Source organism: Pseudopipra pipra, chromosome 5 (assembly GCF_036250125.1).
Source record: "Pseudopipra pipra isolate bDixPip1 chromosome 5, bDixPip1.hap1, whole genome shotgun sequence".
Lineage (NCBI taxonomy): Eukaryota > Metazoa > Chordata > Aves > Passeriformes > Pipridae > Pseudopipra > Pseudopipra pipra.
Window position 1 is genome coordinate 61,520,817 of NC_087553.1, and position 27,676 is coordinate 61,548,492.

Consider the following 27,676-nt stretch of genomic DNA (forward strand, 5'->3'; position numbering starts at 1 on the left):
TGGTGCACTGGAAGCTTATGTTCAATCAGTCAGAACAAGAGAGGGGAAGGAATTTGCACCAGTCTACCCCATAATGGTTCAGCTGCTGCAGAAAGCCATGTCAGCCCTTCAGTGAGCACACTTGGATAACGCTCTCGACATACGGAATGGACACGTTCACAGTCGGGGGTCTTTGGTGCCACAAATGTATTTACAGTTCATGTAAATTATTCCCAAATACAGAAGCTTTACAATGAAACGTGTTTACCTACTTCATCTCTGAAACTTGTCTTCTTGCTTTACTTTCACATTACAGGAACTTATACAGAAATATTATAAGGAAATTGTACAACTTTTATGTGCTGTAAGTCTACATCTAATTGAAACATTCTTAAGCATTCCTTTTGAATTTAGAAAAGTGTAAAATTAGAAGTCAAATATTACAGTATAATTGCTGAATATCTCAAATAAGGAAGCAGCTCTTTTCCTACAAGTATGGTTTTAAACAGTTGGATACATTTTAGCCTTATTCAGAAAACTGAACTTATGAAATGCTAGAATCATCAGTTTCCATCTAAAAATCACTAATTTTAACAGAAGGAAAAATATTTATAACTAACCTAAATGATTCTCTACTGCACTGCTACTTGCTTAGAAATAATTTATATTTATTTCAACTCTCTTTTTGCTTAAGCTGTAATAAAGAACATTGACTATTGAATCCGGAAATCAGTATTTGAAATTCTTCAACATCTTCCTAATGGTAAAGCATAAAAATATATTTTGGATGGGTTCATGTAGAGACTTCCAGGCAGAACATGCTCACTGCTGCAGGGTTGAATTAGTGATTGGTCTTCTTCATTTTATAAAATACACAACACCAAATTTTAATGAATTTATTTGAAATAATATACAAGAATATAGTGTGCAAAAATCTTAGGGGCAACATCATGTAGACGTGTCATAAACTGAAATTTACAGTTGTGATTCTTAAAAAAAAAACAACGCACAGCTGTTTAGTACAGGAAAAGCCATGATTGTAAAAGTTCACAGCAGAAGCAAATTGTAATCCTAATGCAGCTGCTCTAATTTTAGACAGTTGGAGGAGAAAAAAAAGTAAAGTGCAAGTGTTGCACGTATAGTTAAGTGCAAAGTTTGCCCCCACCATAAAGATGTCTTATGGCAAAATAAAATATTGTAGAATATGTGGCAAAGACAAAACACAGAGTTATAACTATGATGGTGATGGTATCAACAGCACCATTTTTCTTGAGATAACGTTATTTTTTCATTCATCCTCTCCCAGGCCATTGTTTCCACCATGAAATGACAGCTCTCACTAGTGCCAGCTGATGCAAAAATATCTCCCTTGTGGATACAGGTTTTATAAGTGGCATCCCAAGCAGCAGCTCCTTTGCTACATCACACCATGCTCTCCATTCCCACACGTTCTGGTAACTTGCTGGCAGCGGGGCAGGCTGGGAAGCTGGAGACTGATAATACACTTTGCCATTTCAGAAAACCCCAGGCCCCAGAATTGCAATTAATAATATGGTTGTGCAATACATATTAATCAGCAATAAGAATCAATGTATATAAACAGCTGTTACATATTTTAAAATTCCCCTTTTTGTACATTTTCTTTTAAAAATAAACATTTATACACATCTCCTTCGCCTCTTTCTAAAGTACTTTAGCACCACAGGATATCCATTTTCAAGCCTATATTACCTGATACATATATGAAGTTTGGAAGAAAAATAAGGCAATTTGGTTTAAAATGCTGATAGTTTTAGCTTACTTAATGTTCTATTGTAAAAAGCAAATCTGCACTCAGATCATTTCAGACTTGATGGTGCCAGTATTTTATGGTCACACAGAGTCACAAAAAATAGTAAGACCTTGATCTTTTGCATCTTCTTGCCATTGAGCAACAGCCATTTTGCAAACACAGAGTTAACAGAAAAATTCTGGCTTAATGCTGTTGTGAGCCCTGAGAAAAGAGAAGAGAAAACCAGGTTAGCAGTTACCAAGCAAACCTTAAAACTAGCAAACACTTGTTCTGAAAGCCACAAGTACTTTTCACTGGTCAGTTATTCAGAAGAAAACAAAAAGGCCAAAACCAGACATCAAGACTTCTCTGTCACAGCCTGGAGTCCACCAGCCATTAGTAAGGTAACCAAGCTGCAAACAGTTCAGTTCACTGAATTAAATAATTTAAAAAGGCATTTCCTGATGTAACACTGGGGTTCTACAGATCCTGTTCTCTTGGCCTGAAGCCCCTAAGGACAAGGAAAATCCTACTACAAGGCAGTGTAAGAAAGCCATCCTTCCTACTGAGGCCAACTCATCACTACTCCTCTCAGCTGCAGAAATGCCTCTGAGTTACCTGAAGCTCACAGGTGAGTGTGTGATCTCACCATCTAAAGCCCAATACTGCAGTAGTGTAGAAGCAGAAAAAATAAAGACTAGTATTTTAACTAAACCCACAAGGAAATCTAACATAAGATGACACTGTTGATAGAATGCAGTGAAAAGAAAACCAGCTTTTTCCTGGCAGCTGGGATTTGGTGGAACCTTCTGCAACAAGGGACTGGGAACTCAGCACAATGTAGAGCAGAAAGAAGCAACTTAAGTGTAGCAGCATTTCTTATTCAGTCTTAAGGCAACACTTGCATAAGCTCTTGAGAAAGCAGCCTCATTTACACATGAAAGGAAGGGGGGTAACTTGAGGATGAAATCTTACACTATGTGGATGGTTTCACCAACTATGGAGATGAAGTCCACACCACACTTCAAGCTCCTGCCCAGGCATAAAATGGCTGATGAAAGCACTTGGCATTCTGTGCACCTCAGTGATCTCTCCTTCCAACCTACTCCTCTAGCTGAACAAGCTGAATCTCCTTTTTTTTGATGTGTGCTTTATATGATGGTTCAGCTTGAAAGCCGTTCTCTTTAATACATCCACCACCTACTAATCCACACCTACAATCTTAGATTGATGGCTTTCTACAAAGTGCAAAACAATTTATTTCCCTACAGAAGTAGTGTTATCTACTGTATTTATTTTACAATTAAACATAGTCATAAGTCAAAGGGATTCACCAGGAAAAAATTATTTTGCTCCCTTAATATCTTCATATATGCTGGTATAAATAAGGATTAAAAAAACCAGAAAAAGGTAAAGAAAAAGCTTTTACTGAACAAAAAAATTTAGGTACAACCTTACAAACTCAGTTACTTCAAACAAAAGGTCATGTACCCTTCCTCCACATTTCACAAACACACTCACTTCTCAGTTCAACAGAATTCACAAAACTCTCATATAAAATATTCAGAGAGAAACCCTCTCCTGAAGAAGGTCTGGGCTACCAAGAACGCAACTTGTACTGCACAAACCCCACTGTAGCTATCTGTATGAACACATATAAGTGCATAGTGAAAAAGACTGCTTCACAAACATACAGAATTTGTTCGTTTTCTTTTCCAACAGTCAGGATTTAAACGTTTCTGCTCTTCTGCCAAGGCCTTGGCTTCTAGTGTGTACATCCGTCTTTCCTCATTTTTCATCTTCTTCCACCTGTCCCCGAGTATCACACTTATGGCTCTGCAAGATAAATGTTTACAGTGTGGTCAGGATGGTGCTAAGAAATACCCTGATTTTTTTCTTTTTTTTATCTGAGAACTTTAAAGAAGACAGAAGTTAAATGGGGGAATAACACAGAAGGAAAAAATCAAGTGTATCTTAGCATTTTTAACAATCATGTTTCTGGTTATATTCTTATCGCTCTTTTAATAGTTAAACAGCTGAGACTTCTGTGTTAGCTGAGCATGGGTCAATGCACATTCTAACATTTCAAAGGGTGTACATTTGAATACGCAGCAACTGGCATAAACCAGCAAAATAGGGATGTTAAAAAAAACACCACCAAATGGTAACTCACATTTGTTTTGCTCTACTTTCATACTAAAAGATAATATGACAGATTTGCTGAAAATATGTTCTCTAATAATTAGGGCAATGAACTGAATATGACCTCAGCCAAACAAATATTTGATTAACTCCAAGCCCCCATGTCTATTTAATCAATATGTGTAGCTTCCTCCACCTTTAATCCATGCTGGGCAGAACACAATGGTAAGTTCCCATTCCTATGCAAAGGGAACCGTTTGTTCTAACACATCTATCACCATTTCCAGAAGCTAAATTAATTCCTTTCCTACTCTCTCTAAACTCTAGGTCTTTTGAGAACATTTCCCTGTATTATCATGCCATATTGCTTAACTGCACTCCCAAATGTTGGATCAATATCCCATTAAAGCTTTAACTCCATCCTTCAGCTGAACAAAAATCTCTAAACAACAGCTCTTTTATCAATGACAATTACAAGCTAATGAGTAGTTTGAACACTTTGGCTTCAGATTACAGTGATGAGAGTTCTATGATGGGCTTTAACAAAAAGGTGGACACAACTAAGTCCTTTGCTTTCTACTATTAACAAGTTCCTTGCTGGCAGCAAAGCTATTCATAGACTTTCTAACTGACTGTGGAGTGTCATCAACCATTTCCATAACATGGCACATACAGCAATTCTAAAGGCTTTTCTGCACCACACCAAGAAAATGGATTTTGAATCCTGCAAGACCTTTTGGTACCATTCAGACTTTCCCAGAGCACTCAGGGAGCACAGCCTGACCTGCACTGGGGCTGCCCTTCAGCCTGTGCTGTCACATGCTCTGCTGACTACTCAGAGCAAACTCCTCAAGCTGCCACCAGATCCCACCAACATCAAACCCATTTGCACAGCCTGTCTCTTTGGCGATGGAATTTCTGGTTTTATATCCTAACTGAGAACCAGTATCTTTGGTCTGTCATCAGAAGCAAACAAACCCCAGTTTAATTAGCAGATTTTTCATGTTTTGACAGTGTCCAGAGGCAAATCAACAGAAACCTGTCTGCTTTGGGTCACCAGTTTGTACTGGGTCACTCACACCCCCAGGAAAGAACGTGGTGACCCAGAGAGAGGAGGTTTGCTGAAAAAGCAAATCAAAATGCACTGTGAAATCTTTGTATTTCAAATCAAAAATATTATTTTCCTCATCTTTAGAAGGTTCACTACTCAAATTATTCAAGGATTTCTGAATGCACAACTAAGTCCAACAACAGTTAGAAAATAAACAAGTGCAGCCCTAACACCAGTTTCTCAAACGTGGTCTTACAGCCCACAGTAGTTTTAAGTATCCAGTGACTCTTGACTCCTGCTTTGTTTACAGCTCTCTCTCTTGCTCACATGGCTTGAGAGCTTCTTTGTCTCTGAACAGACCGTGTAACTCTGAATACCTCAAGTTCTGTCCTGTCTTTCAGGGGTAAGAAAAATAAAGTAACTGTAACAAACATAACTCCAATGTATAAAAGTAACTACTACATTGTAACATCTGCTCAGTAATCCGAAAATGACACAAACTTACATTTTTTTTAAAAAAGAGTTGTCTCTGAACAGCCAAATAAATGCCTCAGCAACACTTTAGCAACAGTAGCTAAATTTCTGCAACATCAATTATCCCTAACTCTGTTTGTGCTGTACTCTGTTTTATGGATGCCACGAAACTGCACCCAAATGCACTGCCTTCCAAACGGGGCAGTGAGCAGTGAATGCATTCTGAAGCTCACTTGTAACTTTGTCATCACTTTCCTTCAAGGTAAACCTCCTCACTGAAATATTCAGCTTATTTTCACATCCATGCAGCTGCAGCTCCAGTTCACTGCATCCATGCAGCTGCAGCTCCAGTTCACTGCATCCATTTGAAATCAGCATTCTCAATTAAATGTATAACCATCATAAACTTTCCTGGTTGATATTTGGTTCCATTTCTCATTGATAGTTGCAATGAATGTGAAGGCAGCAGATCTGCTTCACTGAACTTATTATAAATATTACAGAACATCATCACTGGGACACACAAGACTGGCTGGGATTTAAGGATGGGCTATTTATAAAGCACGATTTTATTTCTCAATAGCAGTTACAGCCTCCTTACTAGAACATTATAAAATAGCCAAAACCCCTTTCAAAGCACTGTCAACTTTAATTTTTTTACCAGATTTAGTACTAGAATTTTTATGTCACTATGCAAAGTTTTCATAACGTTACATACATTAAAAAATCTAAGATCAGTGCATGTTCATGTCCTTTAGTTTCTATTTACATATGCATAATTAGCACAAAATATTACTTAAAACATATGTACTAGAGATCTTTATAAAAAACATTTAGAAGCGAATGTACCTATAGATTAAGAACAGAAGAACAAACTAACAAAGACCCGTCCCCCAAACAGTCATACAACTCTTCCTGCAAGTTTCAGCAGATTGCTGAATGCCTTTAGGACAAGCAAAATTTGGCAATGTACTGTCTGGATTAAGATCTTTCAGATATCCTAACAATCAGTACTCCATTATTCAAAAGGATATATAGACTGGAAATAAATGCTTCTAACTTCATGAGCAATTTCCAATATTATGTCAAGACATAATTAGAAGAACCAGAAATTCCCTTTTTTCCATTACAGCACACAAGCAGAGCACTTCCTCACTCATCAGTGAAAACAAAGACTGTTCTGTATTTGTGCCTCTGCTGATGCACACATATACATGTATCTGTTGCTTTACCCAAATGCTTTCTCAGAAATTACGTTTGCCAAAACTGGCTTGTATCAAGTTCACTGCATACTGTAAATATTTACAGTCCACCCCTAAATTACCCTTCAGGTTAGCATCTTTCAAAACTTGTTCCTAAAACAATATACACACATTGTATTTTAAATGCAAAATTTAGGCCATATAGGGAGAGAGATATTCTGCTAGCTCACCCATAATAGCAAAAGTACAGTTTATATCATTACCTGTTGTCTTTCCCTGGATACATCTGAGTGTATTCAACTCTGTATTTTTTGGCAAAAAGCATGAAGGCATTCATTGGTCTTTTGCACTTGTTTGGAGAAGTGGCACTCACAGTACTTGCAGTCCCTGAGCTGTGGCTTTTGCCAGCTTTGCTGTACAAAGGATTGGAGGAAAGATGTGACGATGCAGGAGAGGCACAGTTTTTATTACTGCATTCTGATCTCTCAGCATCCTGATTGTTTGATCCTCCACAGGACAGAGAGGCGCGGCGCTGGCGGGCCATGCTGCTGAGCACATACACTGCAGAGGAGTCCATCGGTGTGAAATCGTAACTACAAGAAAAAGACATCATACAGTGATCGAGGAATTTTCACGTAAAATCCCTAAAATACCTGTTCACTCTTCAACTGTACTAGATTTCTAGTATCCTGGTCTCTTTTGTGTGACATAAAGATTTGTGCTTGATGCAGATGTCAGTGTGAAAAACAAAAAACCACATTACAAGAGTCTGGCAGATAAATTAGTATTTTCTTCAATGTGATGGCAGACTGCAACTTCACACGTTCTGCTGTGTACTTTCAACTCCCCAGCTGTGTATCAATTAGCTATACACTGTCTTCAAATTCCATCCTCTTTTGAAATACACTTCTTTCTTTCTGCTTCTGTCCTTACCATAAATCAAGCCTGTTCAGTGAATGACAGGTACTGAAAGGGACAAGTGATGTGGAAAGAATAAGCCTTGAGTTCACTTGCATACACATATTAAGGACAGATATGAAAGCACTAAATTAAAATAAATTACATGCATTACTGTGCAAGTAACTTCTCTCGGCAGCTAAATACACGCTGTGTGACACACGAACCTTCCACTGAGATAACACCACTTTTCAGAGCCCCGTGACGTCGCACCATTTGGTGCAGCGCTGACAAACGCCTGCCCTCTAGTGACAAAACCGCGACATTCCTCGGCATTTCAAGGTATTTGAACAGCTTTGAGGAGTTGTTTCCATAAAATTTAGACCTCCAAATACTCCAAACTCTTGCAATTTTTAGTTGACCGACAACTACAATTAACCTCTAAGCGCTACCGAAGAAGTTTAATTCTACAGACTATCTGTTACCATCTCCAGGTGTGCAGATACAGCCTAGGAAGCAAAGGCTATGCTGTCTTTAGCACACTATATGGATAAAACACACTTGGAAAGGTGCTACTCAATCATAAATCATTAAATTACCACCAAAAAATAAACACAAAACATACATATGCTAAGGTTCCACTCACTCACTGCTCAATGTGGCTAATAATTGCATAATTTAAGGTCAAAATAAGGGCTCTGAAGAGCTTTTTTCTGAACACGAAGTAGAACTACTAGCAAGGAAGTAACAGCATGTGGCAGTCCAGCCCCAATCTGCAAAGGTAGCTCCTTTTGTGGGACAGAACCACAAGGAAGAGTGGAGCCTGAAGGGTTGCTTCTAACATAATGTGATAATGCTGACAACCTTGCAGGCTATCACAAGATAAGGAGAAATGACCTTCCTGTTCTACAACAGTCCAGCACTCTTCCTATTCCCAATCTCCTTCCCTACTCCTCCTTCCCATAACACAGCAACAGGATTTTGTTTTTTAATTCTTCTGTCCTGTTAACCACAGCTGCTGCTGCACACTTCCTTCTCAGTCACTTACTCCCCTCTGCCCAGAAAGAAAGGCAAGGAATTTGAAGTGTTCAGGCAGAACTCAGCTGGGCTGCAGGATTAGTAAGGAGCCAGAAGTCCAATTTCTTGAGTGAGATGTAGCTACAGTGATTCTAGCAGCTCTCTATGTATGCAGTTCAGAACAGGAGTTAGTAAGAAGAAAAAAAAAACCCAGACAGCAAAGGAGTGAAGCCAAGCAATCTGAACTTGCTCTCCATGCCAGACTGAAATCACACAAGAGCTCCCAGGGCCTGAACTGCAAACAGCATTTTAAATTCCTTTTTTTCTACTGTAAAAAAACCCAAAAAGCAACTGGACTAAAAACAGATGCTAAAAAGGTGCTAACATATAGGAGAAGATGGATTCTACTAAACCTAGAAATCTCAAAATAGTATGGAAAAAAATCTTTAGTATTTAGTTAGAATCTTAGAATCATTTATGTTGGACAGGACCTCTGAAGGTTATCTGGTTGAACTTCTAGCTCAGAAAAACCTCAAAGTTAATCAAACTTTGAAGTTAGGTAGGTTTGCTATAATACAAAAGAATCCCAAGAAAAAGAATACACAAAAATAGGAAGTAATTATGAAAGTACTGTATTCTAAAGCCATAGCACAAGCATTTATCACTAAGAAACTACTCAGATAATTAAGATACGTAGCTGCATAGGAAGCACAAGGTAACAGCTGGCAGACATATTACTATGGGAAAATCGTACTAGGTTTTTCAAACATAATTCACTTTACCTGAAGAATTTATACAAGTAATATATGTATTTTTACTGCTCTATCTAATCTGTCTTAAAATATTATAAAAAGAGGCTGAAAAGTTATTTCATTCCAAAGTACTACTTTGCAGAGTACGTAATTACACAGCTTTTCTGGTCCTGAGTATTCATTTTTCCCTATCATTTATCTTATATTACCAAAACTATGCTCTCTTTGCTCTATATAATGCTTCAAATTCTTCTAGACTTAAGGTGCCTACTCATTAAATACAAGAACCACTGAGGCCACTTTATCCAAAAATTACCTTTTAAATGTATCAAAAACACCTGAATCATCAAAGTTAATGGCATCAGGGTGTCCAGGAGGTAGACACAGATCTCCAAGATGCATTTCACAGCATGGAATGCCATGCTGTACCACAGTCAAGCTTGGATAAAAAGATGACCAACCTGAAGTGGTAAAGAGTTAAATTAGACAAACGGCCAGACAATCTCTCCGGTTCTTCACTGGAGCAATCCTACATCTCTAAATTACATAATTTTATAAAAATGTTCTGATGTAGTTTCTTTCACCCAAAAGAAAAATCAGAAACACTTAATTACGGAATTCTTACTGCAAACAGTTCATTTTTATCTCAAATAAAAACTCATTTTAGCAAAAAAGTAATCAAAACCTGGAAACTTTTACCATCATAAGTTCCATGTCTAGCAAGTGAGAAAAGCCTCTTATCTGCGGCTCTTTCTCCCCCGCCCCCCCAGTTTTTCTGTTTTCCTGAGCTCCATTTATATATTTGATCAAATCTTCCCTTAATATATAGGCAGTCTTCCTGTACCTTTATGGCTTTAGTTTTGTTTGTTCAAATTCTGGATTTCTTTACAAAGAGAGTAAATTGTTTCTACACCACAACTTTCTATCAATTTCTTGAACAATATGGGATGCCAATAAAATCTGTAATCACTTTCTGAGAATATTTTAATATAAAACCAACTGTACTTGTAGTATTTCATACCTTTATTTTTAACATAAAATGGATGGTCGAGTCTGCATTCTACGGTAAGCAAGCCATCCTCCACTGTGCCAGGATCAAAAGTCAGCTTCAGCACTGACTCACCACAGGAAATACTTTCTTCGTGAGAAATCAACTTTAGACCATTGGAACCATAGTCCTGTAAACACACACACAGTTCAAAAAACTTCCCCCCAAAAAAGCCTATACCTGTGTATACTACAGGTGTATACTCATCATCATACACTGTACACCAACATTTTAATTAGTATTTCTATCTTGCTGGTAAAGATGATGTAACATTCAAAACATACCTAAATGAATTAAATTCGAGTACTTTATAGTAAGATACTCAAATAGCTCTAGACATCTTAAATGTCAACCTGTATTCCTGAGATGGTAATTAAAGGCACAGGGATAATATAAGAATCGCTAAATATTTGCTACAGGTATTGAAATAAATTTATTAGAACTAATGGCTACCTTGTAAGGGCTCACTGGGAGATCTTCCTCTTTTCCACAGCTTTCAGATCTTGCAAACTCTTCAACATCCTGCCATTCTTTATTGCGTCCTTTATGAAAGCACAAACGAGAGCCTAACAGAATTTTTCAAGGGAAAAAAATTAGTGTTGGGTAAAAAAGTCTTTCTTACCAAAAAAAAAAAAAAAAGACAAGACAAAACAAATACTTATTTACATGTTATTTTACCTTTTAGAAAACAATGCCAAACAGTTGAAGGCCAGGAATGGCACCATCCCAAATCATCATCATCTGAAAGTGATGACATGCAGAAAATGCCAGATTCTGATTCACTATTCGCCTATTAAAAAAAAGCAAAATGGTGTTGATATTTTGCTACAGAAGATTTAAGATTTTAGGGCTGGTCTTATATGTCTTAAGACACAGTCACTCATTTGCACCTGAGGCATCATTTTGCCTCAAATACCAATAGGAATGTAACACAGAGATTCAAGGAATGCAGTAAATATGAATGGAGCGTTTTCATCTCCTTTTCTGAGATGCATCCTGAAATTTTTGGGTTTCATTCTCTGAGAATGATTTTTACACACCTATGGATTATTTTATGCTTAGGTGTAAGCCTTTTACAAGCTATCACTCTTTGGTCATCCACAGACTCACTCAAAGCACATGTTACTCTATGGTCCAAATACTGGAAAGCTGCAGGTTCAAGCTGGTTCCAGATAAACCACTTGGAAAAATTCAGTGTCGTTAACAGACAAGTTTCAGACACAAATTAATACTCAGGAAAGGGAGACATGGGACCGACAGTATTTGTGCGTCTAAAAGGAGAGAGATCCATATTTCCTTTTCAGGTTGCAAATGAGTTAATAGAGTTTTTTACAGCTTGCTATAGAGGGAACTACAGTAGTAGCAAAGTGTTCTTAGAATGGGATCTCTTCAGAAAAAATGTGAACTCTATAAAGCAGCACTACAAGCCTACCCTGTGTGGTAAAAAGAAACAGAAAATCCAGCTTAAATAGAAACGGTATGGGTACTAAACAGATTATTTTTTTTAAACCAGTTTCCCTTTTCAAAGAACTTAACTCATTACTCATACATCTTCATTTTAAAATGTTTCAGAACAACTCACCCTTTCGTGTCTGACTGGTGTTTCATCCACATCATTCTTGGAGAAGTTAGGATCATTGTTTGAAGATACTGGTGGAGGACGTGCATAGGAATGTAAACTTTTGCTTGTAGCTATTATGTGAACAGGAGATGATCTACAATAAAAACAAGTATTTTAAAATAGCTCAGATTAAGACAACTTGAGACTTCTCTGCCATTACTCCAAAATGCTTTTATTGCAAATATTTCTGTTTGAGTGAGCTGAACACCAAATAAACCTCCCACACACTAGTATTCAAATGGGATGATTAAAAGGTGCAAGCTCAGGCAAAGAGAACATTTAGCATAACTCCTGCATAGCTTCTATACAGCACCCAAATGACAGTATTACTTCCACAACAGCATCTCAGTGTCACAATGCTGAAGTTTTTACAAATATATTGAAGTGAATACCCCATTCTTAAGAGTAAACAAAGACATCTGCTCTGCCCTAATAATTAAATCTCAACTGCATTTCTATTAACAGCACTGCATTTAATTTTCTAAATATAAACCTAAGACTAGGATGTAAAATGAGAAGTGAAGCCCAAAAATTTTCAAGATTCTGCACTGCTGCTCACAGCCTCATGGAATTTACAGATCACAGACCTGAAACATAACTGTTTATTTTCACTAAAATATACTTTGCATTAGATTTCCAATTAGCTCTGTTAAAAAAAATTTTAAAGTCAGTGCACTAGAAAGCATTAAGAATTTAACACAACAAATTCTTTTTAATTTTTCATCTGCTGCTTCACATGAAGTAAACATCCATAATTTCTGGACCTGCTTTGACTAGGCAATGTCGTTATATCAATGTGTTATATCATCCCACCTCATTCATGGCTGGAAACTAAGCAGCTTTTGCACCAGACTCTGAGATGAGTCCTGTGCATACTTTCACAGAACAATATACTAAAGAGATCAAAGAACAGAGCTCCAGTTCAAATTCAGGAGGTATAAAGAGTGAAGGAAACGTTTCTGGAGACACAGTATTACAAATCCCCACAGTTCGAAATTGAAAAGAATGTCAGTACCTGTTATAAAAAGCGCACTGCATCAAAGGACTCTGAGGACTTGTGGCTATATTTGCTAATTCTGTCAACCAGTTCACCCCATTCTCACAAGAATAAGCATTTTCTGGATTGCTGTTTGAGGTATGTTGGCTCCATGAAGGCCTTGAACATTCCTGATGTGAAACATCAGCACCAAGCTGAAAAAGTGCAGGTGGGGTAGAATCTGTCTGCACAGCCTGTAATTCAGGAAGATCATCTACAAACAAAAGCACAGTTTACCATAATTATACCAAATTCTAGTTGACATCAAATATTGCAAATTTAAATAAAAAAGGAACCACAATAGTTTTATTTTTTTGTATCACAACTACCAACATTTTACAAATCCTATTCATAATCCTGACAAAATGGCCCCAGAAATAGTAACGCCTCTAGTCTAACGTACAGTCACACAAGAAATTTAAGAAAAAAATAAGTTAACTATATAAAAATGTAGTTCTGGTACCAGTTTACATAGAACTGTACTGCAGAACTATGCAAAATGTAGCATAGTTACACGCTTAACTGAAATATTAAAACATTCAACAAAAGGCAATTAAATTAATCTGTCCTAGAAGGTGTAACACTAAAAATTATCAATATCAAAGGCTATTCAAGATAAAAGTTTTCCACGTTCCACGAGGGAACTGGAATTAAGTCAGAAATCATGAAAGCTGAGTAGGGGTGAATTCCTGTCAGTAACCTACACCTTTCACATCCCATACAGAATAGCAGAATAGAGCCCAGCATGTTAACAGAAGCCTGTGTTATGCACTTCCATGTAACTAAGTTTCATTATTCTTAATCACTCCATGAGTTCAATTAAATGTGTTAATATTTCACTGATTATATCAATACTTTCTAATGTACATGCTATTTTTCTCCAGTACATAAGAACTGAAGTTAAATGTTCCTCCAGCCCAGAATCTTTATTTGCAGCAGATCTAAAGCAGCATAATTTCTCTTTAGGAGGAGCTCTTGAGCGTTGTGTTTGTTATTCTTGTGCCAAAAAATTGTTTCTCTGGGGATTAGTAGCAGAAATTTGTGGCTGTGAGTTCAAGAAAACATTTGAGTCAAAAGGCCAGCGTGTAAGAACTGGAAATGGGTTAAAGGGAAAAGTGACTTCAAAGTAAGACCTTCAGATGTCACAATTCACTGTCACATTCCCTGTCCTACTTAAGTTAAAAATCAGCATCAGCTTCCAGTAATTTCAGTATAGGAAATCTGCAATGAACTTCAGAATTCAGCTTCTCTTGAAAAAGTCATGTTATTTACCAAGTTCCATGTGCTCATCACAGGATGCATATCCAGGAGAAGAGGGCAGGTTTTCATTACACTTCAGCAACTCCAGTGACTCGTTCATTCCTGAAGTTCTCTTGTCCACTACCAGAAGGAGTTTCTGAACTGCATTAGGCATTTGATTTGTCTTCACTTCCCACACCATGTTAGGATGCTCCAAAGCATCTGACTTTAAAGAGACAGAGGTTAAAAACTTGTATGCATGGGAACTGGTTTAAGTTGCATCTGATACGGTACTTCATTACCAGAACTCCACAGTGTGTTGAGTATCACAGCATAATTCAGGGAAGTCTACAGATGATCTTGCACAATCCCTGCAGAAAGCAGAGCTAACTCTGAAGATGGGAGGCTGCTTGGGGCCCTGGCCACTTGAGTTTCTAGTATCTTGAAGGATGGAGATTCCCTGACACTTCCTGGGAACCTGTTCCAGTGACCACTCTTGCTGTAAAGAAGCCGTTCCTTATACACATTTGAACTTTGCTTGCCACAGCCTGTGCCCACTGCCTCCAAGATCTGAGGTTATCTCCTCAACCACCATTCAAGCCAATGTAAACAACATTCACTGGTACCCTAAGCCTCTCATCCCATCACAGAAGGCAATCAGATGGGTCAGACAAGATTTGACTTTGGCTAATCCATTCCAGCTATTCCCTAACCCAGACAATTTCTTGCCTTCTAAGACATGGCTGTCAGGAGGATTTGCCCCATAATATTTCTCAAGGCTAAGGTTAGGCTGGCCAGCCTGTAGTTTCCTCATATCCTCTTCCTCCTTGAAGCCAGATGTGACATTTTCTTTCTTCCAGACATTGGGAGCCCTCCTGCCAACAAATCCACTGCCTTTTGGAGACCATTCTCACAAGGTGTCCCTGCCTACAGCAGGGTGCTTGAAAATAGATGATCTTTAAGGTCCCTTCAAGCCCAAAACAATCCATGAATGACACTGGCCAGCTCCCTTGGAGGCATTCCATTGAAGCCAGGTAACACCTGAAAAGCGAACTTAAGCAATATAAAGAGTTAAGCACAAAATGTAGAAGCAAGCTTTAGCAAGGCACATAGAATTCAGCATTATGAAAGCGGAGACAATAAATTCACTGAGGTACAGGTCGCGCTGACACAGGAGAACATAAACATGAACAGAAAATGCTAGTACACACAAAAAGAGACATATGGGGAGGAAACCAAAGAGATAAAGAGAGGGACATGCCAAGAAATTAGGTATTGGTGCCAAATACCGAAACTCTCTGCCAAATTCATAAGGAAGCTACCCAAATTAGGGAAGGTTCAAGAGTTTAGGAGGATGATGATGAAAAGGACACGAGGTTCATGATGAAGGAAGACCGGAACTCCCACCGAAGTTCTCCCCAAATTAAGGACCACGCCTCTAACTCCGCCTCAACTCCACCTGTTATGAATATTAAAAGTAGATGTTGCAATGTAATGAATATTCATAATATATGATGTAATTGCTTGGCAAAACGTGTATAAAAGTTGGATTGTGTGTTTCTCGAGTTGGAGCAGTTTGTCCAGGGCGACCTGGCTGCTCCCCGGCCGTGAAATAAATACCTCCTGCTTATAGACTGAAATTCTGTCTCTGAGCAGTTTCTCCGCGCCTTGTTTTGGGGCATAAAATTGGCATCAATTTGGCGAGCCAGGCAGGAGCGGGGGTCTTCCTGAGCCAGGACCCAAGGGGCCGGGACGCTCTCAGGGCCCCCCGACTGAATTTTTGTCGGCAGAGTCTCCCAGACCCCTTGGATCTGCGCAACGGTGGACAAGAACCTCCTGCTTCAAATTAAGAGGTATTTATGTTTTGAACTGCAGTTTATAAAAGAAGGTAATTAAGTTGGTGGGGATAGGACGCTATCGCCCAAAAGGGAGCTGGGGGACGCCTCAGCATTAGCCCTAAAGCTGGGTTAGAGTCCCAGGTATTGAAAGTTGCAGGTTAGAGTCCTGCCAAGAAAGGGTTAGAGTCCCTAAACGGGTTAGAGTCCCGGCACTGCAGTGTAAACAGAGAGCAGGTTAGAGTCCTGCCAAGAAAGGGTTAGAGTCCCTAAACGGGTTAGAGTCCCGGCACTGCAGTGTAAACAAGAGAGCAGGTTAGAGTCCTGCCAAGAAAGGGTTAGAGTCCCTAAACGGGTTAGAGTCCCGGCACTGCAGTGTAAATGTCTTTTCTTTGTAATGCTGTGTTCACCCTTTATGTTTCTGTGTCTTGTTTGCAAATGTTCTTGCTCTAATTTACCCTGATCATTCTTTGTTTGTTTGTTTGTTTTGTGTAAGATATTGTCTGGTAATGCATTGGAAACTGTGCTCGATTCAGAAAATTAACCATTTTTAATTCTTCCGAGGCTGTTTGAGAGTTTCTAGGAGCTTTAGGACCCAGAAAGCTCCTTGTACTAGCAAAGAATTCTTGGAATGCGGTTTCTCTTGCTAAATGTTTTGGTTTTTGTCAACGAGTAAAACGAAACTAAAATAAGCTGTTTCATTGCTTGCAGCAGTTTGTTTGTCTGTTGTAAAAAAATTAGATGTTGTGTTTTTCATATATGGTATAGTTCTTAAGACGTCTTTTTAACTCTATATGGGAAATGATTGCAATCTCAGTTCTATAAAAGTGAATAAGCTCTTGCCGGCACGTATAAATCCTAGGATTAAAATCTGTCCTTTCTGTTATTGTTCACTGTATGTTAGAGCTTTGTGTAACAATTGTGGTAAATATATTCTGGGTCCAAGAGGAACACAAGAAATAGCGCTCAATCGTACCCTTACCTTCTACTGTATACGCTGTTGGTCAAATCAAGATTTGGCAGAAACTAAGTGGGTGAGATTTTATTGTTGCCACACTCATAGACAGGTATTTGTAACATCTTGGTTGCATTTTCTGTAAGAAGTGTGTTTTATAGTTTGCAGCAACATCCTGTGAGTTTGTGGTAACATAAATCGGACAGCCGACAGCAAAGCCATATCTCTCGGTCTGCGGCGCCATCTCGCGACCTTGCTTGGTAACGCAGATTGCTCAGATAGAAATCAGAAGGTAGGAAAGTTCTCCTATATCAAGTGTGCAAGTGTGAATGTGAGTGTGATTGAGACGCGGCTCTGCTGCGGGGCGAGTGGGAGTCCCGCTCTGCGGTTCCTGTTCTCCGCGAGGAGCCAGGCCAGAAACGGACGAAGCGATTGCAGAGCTAGAAACAGATAAAGTAGCTGGATGTTGTATGTATGAAGTACTGAGACAAAGTAAAAGGTATTTTAAGACAGTGAAATAAATTAAGAAAAGTGTAAGCTTGTTGTGATAGTGTAAAAGAATTTATCAGACAATCAATGTAGAGAAGAGACGAACTAGAGTACAACTTCTAGTGATTTAAAATATTTGCAACTGGAAACCAGTTCAGGAACACGACTCCTGGATCAGCTGGTATATTACTGATGCTCAAATAATTGAAAGGTCCAGGGAGAATCTGTCCTTGAAAGATTAACATTTGTCAGCAGTAACTAGTACTTTATAGATAGATATTCTGTGTATGACGCGGTGGGACAGATTGAGAAATCCCAGATAAGTGCATAATTAAACCCCTACAATAATAATGGGAGGCCAGCAAAGTAAAGAAAGCAGCCTGCCAGAAACCAAGAAGGGATGAAAGAAAAGAGGACAGAAAGCATAAGGATAAAACAGATACCGAAAGCTTAAAGAACAATCGAGAGGAAGGGATTGGCTATTCATATTGTACCAGGACTGCTGAACGGAGAACCAAGAACAAGGAGGGAGAGGATGATTTAGATATGTTGATATCACCTGACGAGAGAGAGAGTAGCCCGGGAGTTCCACAAATCGGACTCCCTGCTGCAGCAGCGGTGAGGGGAGTTGGAGCTGCCGGGGTGGTGGTTACTCCTCCTGGACCGGCTCTGGCTGAGCAGGAAGGAGCCATTGAAGGACCCCCTGGTGTGGATCTGGCTGCACCGGGAGGGATTAGGCAAATTAAAGCCTCTAGAGAAGTTAGCTCGGGTCCAGCGGGAGTGAGTCCTGTCGGTTTAGTTGGAGTACGCACAGAGGTGCAAGTGAAATCAACTTTTGTTGAAGCCGCTTTCAGCCCAGGGGGGGGGGGGCGACGGCCCCAAATGTAGAGGTGTTTCTGAGAACGAGTAGCTCAGCACCACTGATGAGTGCTCAGGCAGTTGACTCTGTTGGTGACGCTACTGATATGAGAGCTGTAAGAAAGTGCAAGAGTTGGTACCCAAGAGCGATGAATTTGTACAAGTTGTGGGAGCAACAGGCCAACCAGAAAAAGCTTATTTCCCAAAACCTATTAAATACAAAATTGGAAAACAAATGGGGATCCATCAGTTTCTGTACTTACCAAATTTTCCAAAACCTCTACTGGGTAGAGATTTATTGGAAAATTTGGAAGCCGTAATAAAATTCAACAAAGACCCAATTAACCTGGACAGTGTTACCTCAAGGCTACAAAAACAGTCCAACAATCTTTGGGAATCAATTAGCCAAAGAATTGGAACAATGGGAAAGGCCACAGGGGGATGGTACTCTTCTGCAATACGTAGCTGATCTGCTGATAGCAACTGAATCAGAAGAAGAGTGTGTTAAATGGACTATTTCTTTGTTGAATTTCTTGGGACTAAGTGGATATCGAGTCTCTCAACAGAAAGCGCAACTGGTGCAAGAAAAGGTAGTATACCTGGGATATGAGATCTCCAGAGGACAACGATCCCTAGGAATAGCGAGGAAAGAAGCCATTTGCCAGATGCCCAGACCAGAAACGGTGAGAGATCTACGAGCCTTTCTGGGAATGACAGGTTGGTGTCGCTTATGGATCTACCAATATAGGGTACTCGCCAAGCCATTGTATGATTTATTAAAAGAAGCTAAGAATATCCTGGTTTGGACTCCCGAAGCAGAGGGAGCTTTTAGGAGACTGAAACAAGAACTCATGAGAGCCCCGGCTTTGGGCCTCCCTGATGTAACAAAACCATTCTGGCTGTTCTCTCATGAACGGCAAGGGATGGCTTTAGGAGTCTTGGCGCAACAGTTGGGACCACACAAAAGAGCTGTGGCCTATTTCTCCAAACAGCTGGATGAAGTAAGCAAAGGATGGCCCAGCTGTTTGAAAGCGGTGGCCGCAGTAATCATAAACATAGAAGAGGCCAGAAAACTCACGATGGGCCAGAAAATGACTGTATTAGTGTCCCACACTGTGTCTACTGTACTAGAACAAAAGGGTGGCCATTGGTTGTCGCCTTCCAGATTCCTAAAGTACCAAACAATCCTAGCTGAATCAGATGACGTAACCATTCAAGTAACTAACATTGTGAATCCAGCCTCATTTCTAGAAGGAAGAATGTCAGCAGAACCAATAGAGCATGACTGCCTAGAAACCATCGAAGCAGTCTACTCCAGTCGCCCGGATCTCAAAGAAGAGCCATTAGAAGATGCAGACAACTGGTTCTCAGACGGCAGTAGCTTCGTGAAGCAAGGAGTAAGGATGGCAGGCTATGCAGTGACCACCACGGAAGAGGTAATCGAATCAAATCCTTTACCTGCAGGGACCTCAGCCCAAAAGGCAGAACTAATAGCTCTCACCCGAGCTCTGGAATTAGCAGAAGGCATACGAATTAATATTTGGACAGACTCTAAGTATGCCTTCTCCGTCGTGCATGCTCATGGAGCAATTTGGAAAGAAAGGGGACTGCTAACTGCTCAAGGGAAAACAGTCAAACATGCAGAAGAAATTCTACGATTGTTAGAAGCAGTCCAACTCCCAGCACAAGTGGCCATAATGCATTGCAAAGGACACCTAAAAGGTAACACTGTTCCAGAGATAGGAAATAGGAAAGCTGATGCAGAAGCTAAATTAGCTGCTGCAAGAACCAAGGAAGTGGTTATAACAGCTCTAATACCAGAAGAGCTAAATACCGACTTCCAACCAGATTATCAGGACTCAGATCATAGATGGATTCAAAAGAACAAGGGCAAATTATTAGACAATGGATGGGGTCAATTAGAAACAGGACAATTAATAATACCAGAGAAGTTAATGTGGCAATTTGTGAAAACAGAACATGAGAAAACACATTGGAGTTTAGACCCGCTTTACCAGTATTTGCAAACTAGAATAGCAGGGCCAAAATTATTCACTACTGTAAAACAAGTTACAACCCAATGCGAACGATGCCTGAAGAATAACCCAAATACAGGGACCAAGATACATCAGGGAGCAATAAATCGAGGTAAATTCCCAGGTGAAGTATGGCAGATTGATTTCTCTGAACTCCCAAGAAAAGGGGGGTATAGGTACCTATTGGTACTAACTGATACATTTTCTGGGTGGCCTGAAGCATTTCCCTGCAGAACAAACAAGGAGAGGGAGGTAACTAAAGTTTTGTTAAACGAAATTATACCACGATTTGGAATACCAAGGAGTATATCCTCAGACAGAGGTACACATTTCTGTGCAAAAGTTATGAGAGCAATAAGCAAAGCATTGCAGATTAAATGGCAATTACATACGCCCTACAGGCCACAAGCTAGTGGGCAAGTAGAAAAGATGAATCATCTCATCAAACAACAAATTGCTAAAATATGTCAAGAAACTAACTTACAATGGTATCAAGCTCTGCCTATTGCTCTGATTAGATTGAGGGTCAAACCTCGATCAAAAGAAAAGTTGAGCCCGTTTGAAATTCTGTACGGTAGACCTTATGCTATGCAAATTGTAAATAGTGATGCTGTAGACCAAATAGGCAATCAATATATATATGATTATGTAATTGCTGTAGGAAAACATTTTGATAAAAATGCTTCAGTAGTAATAGAACACCAGCCCAAGCAACCTGACTGTAAGTTGCATCCATTTAACCCCAGTGATTGGGTGTATGTTAAGAATCTTCTAGGAAAACCCCTACAAGAAAAGTGGGAGGGACCTTTCCAAGTGCTGCTGACCACCTTCACCGCGGTTAGGATCAAGGAACGACCTACATGGATTCACTACTCTCGAGTCAAGAAAGCTCCAGAAGATAAGCAGGAAGACCTGGCATCATGAATCCGGCTCTTTCAACATTGATCATTGGACTTCTGATAAGTATAGTTTTATCTCAAAATTCTACCTCTGAAGGACCGTGGTCTAATGCTTACGCGGAAGTACATTTCGGTGATTCCGAAGGTGATTTCCCAGAAATGGAGGTTTATATTTTACATAACAAGCAACCTTACACGCCAGACCAAGGCTATCTCATAGCACAAAAGGGAGACCAATTTCAAATAGGGTGTCGAGAAGTTGAGGGACTAATAGGGAAAACAGATAGGTTAACACTGATAATTAAATTCTGGCCAGATGAATCTAAACAGGATTTAATCACTTATAGCCAAGTAAAAAGAGGTCAGCCCATTGTTTGGATTCAACGGCCGGGACCAATCTCATGTCAGTGGGATAGTTTTGAAGGAGGCAGAGCACAATGTGAAATTCTATTCGAGCTAGATCACTCAGTGACATTCACCTGTAATAGGGAGGGAAGCTCTCCAGGTGGTTACACCGTTATAAAAAGAATTTCACTAGCCAAAGACCCAATTGTGAACCCATCTCGTGAAATCACTCCACAAGTAGAATGTAGAAGAATACATAATTTCACTTTGATAGGACCTCAAGTAATAAGACAGTCAAACGAGTTGAAGTTACTACTAGACCCTACATATTCTCTAAAGAAGGTACAAATGAACATTCAGACAGACATTACACACTTACAAGAAGATTGCCAGCCGTTCGTAAAGCAAAGTCTCAAAGGCTGGAATGCCTGGTTAGCGACTAGGTCACTTCACAAACGAACACAAAGAGATATAAGTGGATGGGTTGGCACAGGGTTTGGTATAATGAACACCATAGACCAAGAGGTATTACTAAATAAGTTGAGTACCGTCACTTCCAATCTAGGTAAGCTTAAAGTACCTTTAAGCTCATCTATGCTAACTTTAGCAGAAACACAATCCTTAGTAGTTAAATTGATGGCTCTAGTAGCTGACCACACCGCTGAAGATTTTGTCAAAATTGCTGATTACGCTGGAGATATTAGCAAAGAAGTTGCACTTGCTATCCAGTGCGTTCAAACACAACAATGGATACAGTCAGTAGCGGCAGGAATATTGAGAGAGGGGATGTCAGGTATACTACCTCAAGAAATAAGAGAAACAATATTAAGAGATAGCTCCACTACACGATTTGAAATAGACCACCAGGCTTGGTGGCAATTAGTTAATTTTACCTATGATCCACAACAAGAACATGTTGAGGCCTATGTCCTCACCATCAGCGCTGCAGAAGAGAGAGCTATCTTCCCCATTCTAACATTAGGAACTATACATCAAGATGCCATTGTCAGACCTGTAGATCATAATGTCTGGGCGAACTATGACAACACTAAGAACAAGTGGCAATCAATTAGCACAGAAGCATGTATTCCTAAAGGACAATTAGGTTATATTTGCGAAAATACCATAGTAGAAGCTGAAGACTTATGCTTAGATGCTGAAGACGGTATATGCACTTTTGAAATGCTTCCGCACAATAAAACCCGATCACAAGTATTCTATATAGGAAATGGATGCGCTTGCATTAGAACCCCTTGTGTTGATGTAGTTATAGATAATTGTCTTGAAGTGACTAATGATACTAACTTTTGTATATGTAACTTCACCAAAATTGTAGGTTGTGACTTTAGCTATACTGCACCCATAACCACACAGCAGTTAATCGAAGCTGAGTACACTTTGTATCATGAAGTACCCAAACTACAGATAGGTATGGATATTAAGCTTCTCAAAGAAATGCTTATGCATCCTGAGGTAAGAAAGTTAGCTCAAAAGGTGAATCAAACGACCCAACGCATGGTGTGGCAAGTAGAGCATAATTCAGAGGGTATAAAGAATATCTTGACGAAAGTTACACAAGTAGGTCAACATCACTGGTGGGACATTTTCACAGGGTACTCTCCAACAGCAACTCAAGTCTTTCACTACCTAGTACACCCCATATTGATTATAGCTATAGGCATGCTCTTGTTAACCCTCATGAACATATGCCTGTGGTGTAAGTTAAGGTCCATGGTCAAGAGAACCCAAATGATCTGGGCAATGATAAAAGCATATCAGCGACCTTTAGGATTAGAACTTGACGAAGGAATTCGTAAGTTCTAAGAAAAGGGGGGAAATGAAGCCAGGTAACACCTGAAAAGCGAACTTAAGCAATATAAAGAGTTAAGCACAAAATGTAGAAGCAAGCTTTAGCAAGGCACATAGAATTCAGCATTATGAAAGCGGAGACAATAAATTCACTGAGGTACAGGTCGCGCTGACACAGGAGAACATAAACATGAACAGAAAATGCTAGTACACACAAAAAGAGACATATGGGGAGGAAACCAAAGAGATAAAGAGAGGGACATGCCAAGAAATTAGGTATTGGTGCCAAATACCGAAACTCTCTGCCAAATTCATAAGGAAGCTACCCAAATTAGGGAAGGTTCAAGAGTTTAGGAGGATGATGATGAAAAGGACACGAGGTTCATGATGAAGGAAGACCGGAACTCCCACCGAAGTTCTCCCCAAATTAAGGACCACGCCTCTAACTCCGCCTCAACTCCACCTGTTATGAATATTAAAAGTAGATGTTGCAATGTAATGAATATTCATAATATATGATGTAATTGCTTGGCAAAACGTGTATAAAAGTTGGATTGTGTGTTTCTCGAGTTGGAGCAGTTTGTCCAGGGCGACCTGGCTGCTCCCCGGCCGTGAAATAAATACCTCCTGCTTATAGACTGAAATTCTGTCTCTGAGCAGTTTCTCCGCGCCTTGTTTTGGGGCATAAAATTGGCATCACCATCCAATGCATGCCTCACAGAACCGGCCTGCCCCTCACTTGCTCCTCTTCTACCATAGACAAAGAAGTGTCTCACTCTGTCAGACCCATGTGGCTGCACCCAGGGACTTGAGAAAGCTGGAAACAGGCCTTGCAAATAAGGATCAAAGCAAAAATGTTGCCCTCAACCTTGTGACATCAGGTCTCCTGTGCCATTTAGCACCAGCCCCAAATTCTCCCTAGTCACCATTTCACCACTGTGGCGTCTCCACAGAAGCCTTTTCCAGTGCCCTTCACATCCCTTGCCTCCAGGTGCAGTCTCAAGCACAGTGGACTGCAAACATCCTGAACAGCATTGCAAAGGGAAAGAAAAAGAAGTCTTTACTAGTAGATTTCACTGCAGTTTCATTTCCCTAAATCTCAGTACTGTAACATTTATCCCAAAAGCATTATTTTAAATTACCTTCAGCAGAGCACTGCGTGCTTATTCTACACAACCACTGCCTCTAAAAGCTGGCAAACAAGGTTATCCAATCTTTAGTAATTTCATTATCTACTGGTTTTTTTTTCAGATGATGATGAATTAAAGCTACTATAACATGATTACCTTGTACTTTAATGAAGTGTCATTGAAAAAGTAATCACAAGACCTCATAAAGGAGCAGGAAACACAGCTCAGTAAGAAAGAAAATCTGAGAAGTCTACCTCCATGTTCACGTCCACTAAGTAAGGTACATTAAAGAAATACAAACAACAGCTAAAAACAGCCTAATATTTTCACATCACAAAATGACTGGGGTTGGAAGGGACCTCTGGAGATCATCTAGTCCAACCCTCTCACTGCTAAAGCCGGTTCACCTACAGCAGGTTGCATGGGATTGTGTCCAGGAGAGTTTTGACTGGAAAATTTCTAACCTTCTCATCTCTTAATCTTTCAAATACATGCAAAACGTAGAGAAACTTGCATGCCACACATAAAAGAATGTTTGATTCTACTCAAATGGCACTACTACAAAGCTAGGTCAGTTTATTCTGATTTTAAGGAGGTGGAGCAGAAAGTTTATTTGATTTGAATTTGTTTTCATTTCTGTGGCCGGTCAGTGACATTAATTTCACCTCCAAGAAACATCTTTAATGCAAATTATTCCTCTATCATCCATGTGGGACAGCAGAAGTACAGAACACCACGAGAGCAGAAAGCTCAGCCATTTCTGCAGAAAGCTCAGACCTCAGTAGAACAGGTCAGGACCTTGAAGATTATCTCCAACTAATCAACTCTGAAAAGCCACTCCTTGTTTTTCTGGCTTGTGTACGTCCTTCCTTTCCCCCCTTCTGCTTTGCTTTTTGCTCTATTTTTTCCTCTCTTCTTTTCCCATTTTCCTGCCAAAATGAACAAGCTAACTTATTTTTGTAACGCTACCTTCTCCTTTCTTCCTGCCAGGTGCCAAGATTTGAAAGTACCTGCCCTGCTATCCCAACACACTGAAGGTCAGCAATAAGGTACAGACATAACATGCTAATCTGACAAGCAAGATACTTGCTTGAGAAATGAAGTGTTCCTCCAAGTCACAAGAATTTCTCTAAACCAAAGCCACCCATGTAAAAAAGCCAAAAAATCCTCTAACAAATGAATTACAAAGAAATCATAAAAAACTTACAAAGAAAAACAAAGAAAGTGCCCAACTTTACTTTTTAATGGTTTTATTCTACTTGATTAAAGCCTGTTTTGGACATCACATGTTTCTCTTGTCCTTAGTCTTTCAATGGTTTAGAACACAAAACAGAATGGTCATTAATTCGCCTGTAAAGATTTTTTAAAATTCAACTTCATGTTCAAAACTTGTTGTGTCAGATGTTTTTTGGAAGCATGCTTCACAGGACTGTAATTACTACTGTTGTCTTTAGAGGCTAAGCGAAATTATTTATTGTTTTGTGCTTTAAAATAACTTGTCATGCTAAAACAAACAGCAGTATTAACAAAGACATTATTAACTGAACCATGTCTATTTCTGAGGGACAAAAATAAATGTGTGACAAGAGTAAATAAAGGCTGTGGCTGAGAAGGGGTTCAGCAGGATCTGGGCAGCATCCACCCAAACCGCACTGCGCAGGAATGCCTGGGTGGAAGTGCTTCCCTTGTTTTTTTTCCTCCTGGTATTTGCCCTCCTTCCCCCAACCCATCGCCGAAGTCTCAGGCAACATCTACGCCTGAGCAACGCGCTGGATGGAGTTTAATCTGAACAGCTTCTCCAAGCAAAACACAGCATACTGGCAAGACTGGATCTATCCCAGGGACTTTTCCTGGCGCAGCTGCTTTGATCAGGGATCCCCGCTCCCCATTCCCGGCCGTGCCAGGGAGCGCAGCGCAGACAGAGCGTGATTCACCATGTTTTCCAAGCCCGGGCGGCCCGTTCGCGTGACGCAGGGCGGGCCGCGCTCCCCTCACGGCACAGACACCCCCCGGGACCCTGAGGGCGACGTTCACAGCCCGATCCGGGCCCGGAGGGCTCTGGGGACACCCGGGAAGCCCTCACAGCTCCCCGAAACACTCCCGGGAGCCCCCACGGCTCCCACCGCCCCCGGGCCGCCCCCCCACCCATCACGTGACCTTGTTTACACCCGCGGCCACAAGGCGCATGCGCGCTCGGCCCCATTCATTCGTACTGCGTAACAGGGGCCCGGGGGGGCCCCCCCCGCCCCGGCCGCCGCTCCCCCCGCGGGGCCGCCCGGGCCCCCCGCACCCCGCACCCGGCCCCCTGCCCCCACAGCCGCTGCCCCCGCGCCGGGCACAGCGCCCTCGCTCTGACAGATCGCAGCGGGCAGCCGCTCCCTTAGGGAAAACAAATGGGGGACACCCGCCCTGCTCCACTTGTTTTCGGGTCTGGAGGGCCCGCAGGGGGGCCGGCGCACCGCGCAGGTTTCATCCCAGCGGCGCGGGACGGTGGCAGCTCCGCCGGGCCGGTCATGGAAGGCGCCCAGTAAACAATGTCCCGGGCTCCCTTCGCCGCCAAAAGCCTGCCCTCGCGGCTTCCTCGGCTCGGCCCGCGGCCGCCGCAACTCCCCTCCAACCTCGCGGAACCGGCCTGCCCCCCGCGGCCGCCTCCCAGCCCCCAAAAGCGGCAGCTGCAAACTTTGTAGCACTTACCGAACCCGTCGCCATTACCGAGCTCCCCTCGGCTGCCCCCCCGGCCCGGCCCCGCTGCGGGTCCCGCCCACGCCCAGAGCTGCTCGGCCGTTGAGTGGCCAGAGACGACGTTGCTCAAGCCGTAGCCGCTTCCTATTGGCCGCCCGGCCTGCCTGTCAGGAACGCACCCGGAGGGCGGGCATGTTTTGACTCTCCCGCGCAGCGGATTGCACCGCGCTGCACATCAATCACCCGCACACGGCGTCCCGATTGGCCGGTGCCCCCGCTGACGCGCCGAGGGGCACTCTGGGAGCTGTAGTGCTTGCCGCCGCCCTTCCTTGCCCGCGGGGCGGCCGTGAGACCACAGCCCCCAGGGTGCCCTGCGCGGCGCCCGGCGGTGGTAAACAAGCGGTGCAGG

The 27,676-nt window shown here is 41.1% G+C and overlaps 2 protein-coding genes across 3 annotated transcripts in view; one reads left to right on the plus strand and one right to left on the minus strand.

The window, feature by feature from the left end:
- The window catches only part of COG5 (component of oligomeric golgi complex 5), a 183,340-nt gene extending 181,694 nt beyond the window's left edge, over positions 1-1,646 (plus strand). Inside the window, exon 22 of the mRNA XM_064656312.1 lies at positions 1-1,646. Within this exon, the coding sequence (XP_064512382.1) occupies positions 1-115 (115 nt within the window). The 3' untranslated portion in view covers positions 116-1,646.
- On the minus strand, positions 862-27,382 carry HBP1 (HMG-box transcription factor 1). Of its 2 annotated transcripts, none has more exons than XM_064656316.1 (11): positions 27,280-27,382; positions 14,263-14,455; positions 12,970-13,204; positions 11,916-12,048; positions 11,012-11,123; positions 10,787-10,899; positions 10,307-10,463; positions 9,602-9,746; positions 6,883-7,212; positions 3,445-3,586; positions 862-1,972 (listed from the first exon to the last, which is right to left on the minus strand). In XM_064656316.1, exons 1-11 carry the CDS (start codon positions 27,292-27,294, stop codon positions 1,955-1,957), a joined length of 1,593 nt encoding a protein of 530 aa, XP_064512386.1. In that variant the 5' UTR covers positions 27,295-27,382; the 3' UTR covers positions 862-1,954. The 2 variants fall into 2 exon arrangements, with proteins under 2 accessions (XP_064512386.1, XP_064512387.1); XM_064656317.1 differs by having other exon boundaries at positions 14,263-14,451; positions 27,280-27,316.
- Positions 27,383-27,676: the final 294 nt, after the last annotated feature.